This window comes from Monopterus albus, unplaced genomic scaffold (genome assembly GCF_001952655.1).
Source record: "Monopterus albus unplaced genomic scaffold, M_albus_1.0 scaffold277.1, whole genome shotgun sequence".
Lineage (NCBI taxonomy): Eukaryota > Metazoa > Chordata > Actinopteri > Synbranchiformes > Synbranchidae > Monopterus > Monopterus albus.
In genome coordinates, this window is record NW_018128157.1 from 431,337 (window position 1) to 435,980 (window position 4,644).

The following is a 4,644-nucleotide window of genomic DNA, read 5'->3' on the forward strand; positions in this document are numbered from 1 at the left end:
GGTCTTCCAGCATGACAATGACCCCAAACACACAGCCAGGATAACCAAGGAGTGGCTCCGTAAGAAGCATTTCAAGGTCCTGGAGTGGCCTAGCCCGCTCCAGACCTGGACCCAATAGAAAAGCTTAAACTCCGTGTTGCCCAGTGACAGCCCCAAAACCTGAATGATCTGGAGAAGACCTGTTTGGAGGAGTGGGCCAAAATCCCTGCTGCAGTATGTGCAAACCTGGTCAAGAACTACAGGAAACGTTTGACCTCTGTAATTGTAAACAAAGGTTTCTGTACCAAATATTAAGTTCTATTTTTCTATTGTATCAAATACTTATTTACCCCAATGTATGTGTTAATGAATGTGATGATATGAGCACAATGGCTACAGCTAAGCAGAGCTAACTTGCTGCCATGTTAGTGGGTCATCACACCTCTGAAAACGCTGGAGCAAATCTCTAAGCTGGAACTATTTGGATAGACTGACCACATATTTGACAACTAGATGATTATGTTCTTGCTTGAAAAATCTCAAAACTTAATGGCAACTGCCCTGGGATGAAAATGCCAACAGCTCTGACCCTGCCCTGACACCACCGTGGGATGATAGGATAGCATAGTGTCCATCGCTTCCATACTACAAAGTTATGCAAGTCATCTGCGTACTACTCTACATATTTTCCATGCTAAGAATTCAGACATGCTACTTGTCTTGCATACACATTTTAGCCTACTATGTAGCAGGCAAGTAGGCCATTTTGGAGGCACCGTCTGTCTTCATACTTTAATTTAGTGGAGGCGACGGTGTATTTCCTCTTATAACAAACCTCAGATCTGCAACATTTCCGTTTGAGTCAAGTGCTGTTGCCCTTCAGACACAGGGGGCTTGAAAACCCGAACAAAGATGGAGCTCCAGAAAAATGATTGTCGGTGAATCCTGTGAAAAGTCTCCTTATCAGGTTCATTAGTTGTTAGAAAATTCTGATGTTTTTTTTTAATTGTCACACATTTGTATGGTACAATAGAAACTAAACTTTAGCATTCACATGTATGTTCAGAGACTTCCTGGATATTTTTGCATTAATTTAAGTAGTTGGCATGAATGAAAGGTGAAACTACAGGAAGGAGGTGTGATGACTGCCTGAATGACCGAGCAGTACATTTGTAGTGTACTGAATAAAATGAACAAGAACTACATTTAAATTCTTAGGAGGGAACGAGCACGTCAGCAGAAGAAATCATCTCTTATAGAGGTTTTGAGATGAGTTTATCTACTGTAGGTCTTATGTAAAGTGTATTCAGACATGAGACCAACAGGTTAAACTACCGGAACATTTACAGAATGAGGTGCATTTCTTTTCCTCAACATGGACCCATATTCTCTTATTTCAGAGAAACGAGGTCATGCAGAAAATCAGTGTTCACACGCACGGTTCAGTCTGCACAGAGCGTCGGTGCTACAGTATGCTGCCTTCACTTTCTGTCATTACTACTGTTTTTGTTATTTTGAGCCTGAGTTTGTCCTGGTTTCTTGGACATGTGGAGAAATCAGTGTTTTCTAAGTCTGTGTCCTGACTGCAGAACAGAGAAGAGACAGGAACCTTGTCACTGAGCCTCATGTTAACATCTTCCTCCTGTGTGGGTCCCACAGGACGGAGAGCTGGATGACTCGGCCCTGATTGGCCTCTCTGTCCCTGGAGACACGGCCAAGAAGCTGCTCCACTATCTGAAGCAGAAGCTGCCGTCTTCATGCCTGAGTGACCTGCTCTGCTCCCATGCCTTCTCCAAACACTACCTGAGGAGAGGGGGAGGATGCCTAGAGGATGAAGAGCTGCTGGGTGAGAACGCAGCATGTCTGTGTTCACCTGTGATGGGTCTGACTGTGGTTGGAAATTCTCTTTTCTTTACACCAGTTTTTCTTTCAAACATGGATATATACTTATTTGTTTACAACTGTGTTGCCGAGTTACCGTGAGTTTCTCTGTCTTTTTCTGTGGCGATATCTGTTGTGTCAGAGGCCAGCGTATAAACTAAACTAAAAGACAAGCTCTGTAAGGGATTTGTTTGGCCCTAAAGCTTCTGGGTATTTTACCAACTTGGAACTGGATTCAAACCTGCAGCCTCCAGTCTGAAGCTAGCGTTAGCTGGCTAACAGTAAACGTGTCCGTCCAGTAGGACCCTCCGGTTCGTGCTGACGTTACACAAAGCTCCAGTTCCTCCCAAATTAAAATCATATTCATTCAAAGGTAAAATCCTGACCATGCTAGGTGGCTAATGCTACCAAAACAAACAGGTTAGCTTTAGATGCTAACACATCCAGAAGGAAGAAGGCTACATCTGAATCCAGTCTGAGTCCTCTGGCTGCTTTTAACCCTCTCCATGTCAAACAGCCAAACCCATGTTAACCCTGGTTGTTGCTCTGTCTTTGTCCCACTCTCTCTGTGCTAAAGACGGGAGGCGGTAGGCAGCAGAGGGTCATGGGGGGGGGTGTAGCTGGGAGACACCACGTCCCACTGTCACTGGGGTTATCAGACAGTGGGGGGAAATCTGAGTTAATGCTCCTTCAGATATCACTTTACAGTGAACAGAGGAGCTCAATAAAGGTTTGAAATTATATTTAGGTTGCATTTGATGTTGAATAAAAATGTGAGAAATAGGCACATAGTATCATTTCATATCGAGGACATCCCCCTGAATTGAATTGAAATAGCGTTGACTTGTATGTGTCAGAGAACATCAGATCACTAGCTAAGAGTGAGTGTAAGAACATATTGTGATGAAACTTGTCATTTCAAGACAGAAGTGTGGGAGCTGCAGTGATACTGAAGGACAGTTTAGACACAGTTTGGACTCCAGTTTAGACACAGAATTCCCAATTAAAGGGTATTTTTGAATCGGTTTAAATCAAATGTCACCCTGGACAACATTGTTGAAAACATTTATGAACCTCCTACCTGAAAGAACTTAATAGCCCAGAACACGAGGCCCAACACTGTCTGCAGCAGCTAGACAGGTTAGTTGTTAGATGAAGAAGCGCACCACTGACAAACTCTCCCATTCCTCATCTCCTCCAGCTGAAAGCTCTGTGGGCTCATCGGGTCTGGCAGGAGGAGGACAGAGTGCTTTGTCTTCAACAGCCTCAGCCTCTTCTTCCTCAGCAATGGCCTCCGTCTCTAAGAAAGCCAAGAAGGAGATTCTTGCGGAGTCCGACCGCAGCAGCTCCGAGACGGAGAGCGAGCTGCCCACAGAGGACGATAGCAAATACCCCGACGACCTGGAGGACAAGATGACAGGTGGGGACAGATGTCCTGAGGGGAGCGCTGTGGTGTCTGACTCACTGTAACAGTTGCACATTAAAACCCAGGATCTGAGTTGAGCTCAGGAGAATCACTGGTCCAGCACTTATTCATGCCACAAAACCAACAAATCTCATTAAAACAAACTGATTAAAGAGTAACAAGAAAACATGTCCTAATAATGTGAGAAACATCTTCTGAAAACAGGACGCTGAGCTAATCTGTTTCTGTCATGGAGGCACCCTGCTGTTTCATATCAACATTTGTAGACCAAACGGTTTCAGATCAGTTGCACTAAAATACTTGACACATTCTCTTTTTAAAGTCCTTAAGCAAAATGTGGAGCAGGAAAACTGAAAAGGAAACCCTGAAATGATCCTTTTACTTGTAGTCATCACTCCTGCTGCTACCGTGAAGAAATGCACTACTTGTCAACCTGGTGGGTGAGGCTGCAGCGGGAGTTCCTGCTGCTTGGCCTGAATGTTTGCTGCCACAAGAATTCACCTGATAACATACAAAACAACAAATTAAGCTTCACAATATCATACCCTTATATTCCATTTTTAGCCTTAAGTACTTGTTTTCTATGTTGTTGCTACTTTCACGAAGCATACACAACATACTGTTATAAACTGACCACCGATTTCGACACATTATATAAATGAAACTCCACACCTGTAGTTTAAGTTCTCATCAGATCAAAGAGTCAATGTTTGTTTTATTCCCAGAGGAAAAAAATCAAAATGGTTTTCTGTAAAAATTGAAGTTGATGGATGAGCTCCTGTTTCTCTGCAGCAATTAAAGCTGCTGTTTGTGCACAGTGAACCTGAGCAGTCACAGGAACTAGATTCTGTCTCCTTCAGGTTTGTGAGCCTCTCTGCCTGTCCTCCCTGCAGTGTTCAACAACCCGCGGGTCCAGGGGAAGAAGACAGTGTTGGAGAAGCTGGGGGAGGTGGTGGACATTATGAAAAAGGTGGGGTCAGGTTCGGACCAAGTCCAGCAGCTGGCTGCCGTCCTCTTCATCACCAGGTTGCTGGAGGAGAAGGGAGTGCAGGAGAAAAACTCCATGAGGAGTGACTCTGCCCAGACCATGCGGTGAGAGCACAGCACACAGAGGTCTCATCATGGGAGTGTTCCAGGAAATACACCTAGCGAGGCCGCCCAGTGCACTGAACTCAATCACACATGTCTTTAAAGTCTGTACATCAACCTGCCTGCATACCACTTGTGCTTTATGCACATAACTGCAGCCTGAAGTGTATTTTTAGAGACTTGCACTGGGCTACACACGTAAATTCTCCACAAAAATCCACCAAAGTAGAAAAATACGTTGACGGTTAAAACACAAGATCAGTCCTGCT

At 44.3% G+C, this 4,644-nt stretch overlaps 1 protein-coding gene across 1 annotated transcript in view; it reads left to right on the forward strand.

The window, feature by feature from the left end:
• The window catches only part of cul9 (cullin 9), a 46,675-nt gene that overhangs the window by 8,734 nt on the left and 33,297 nt on the right, over window positions 1-4,644 (forward strand). Inside the window, exons 8-10 of the mRNA XM_020622289.1 lie at window positions 1,639-1,825; window positions 3,062-3,280; window positions 4,180-4,378. Coding sequence (XP_020477945.1) covers window positions 1,639-1,825; window positions 3,062-3,280; window positions 4,180-4,378 — 605 coding nt within the window. The remainder of the gene's footprint in view (window positions 1-1,638; window positions 1,826-3,061; window positions 3,281-4,179; window positions 4,379-4,644) is intronic.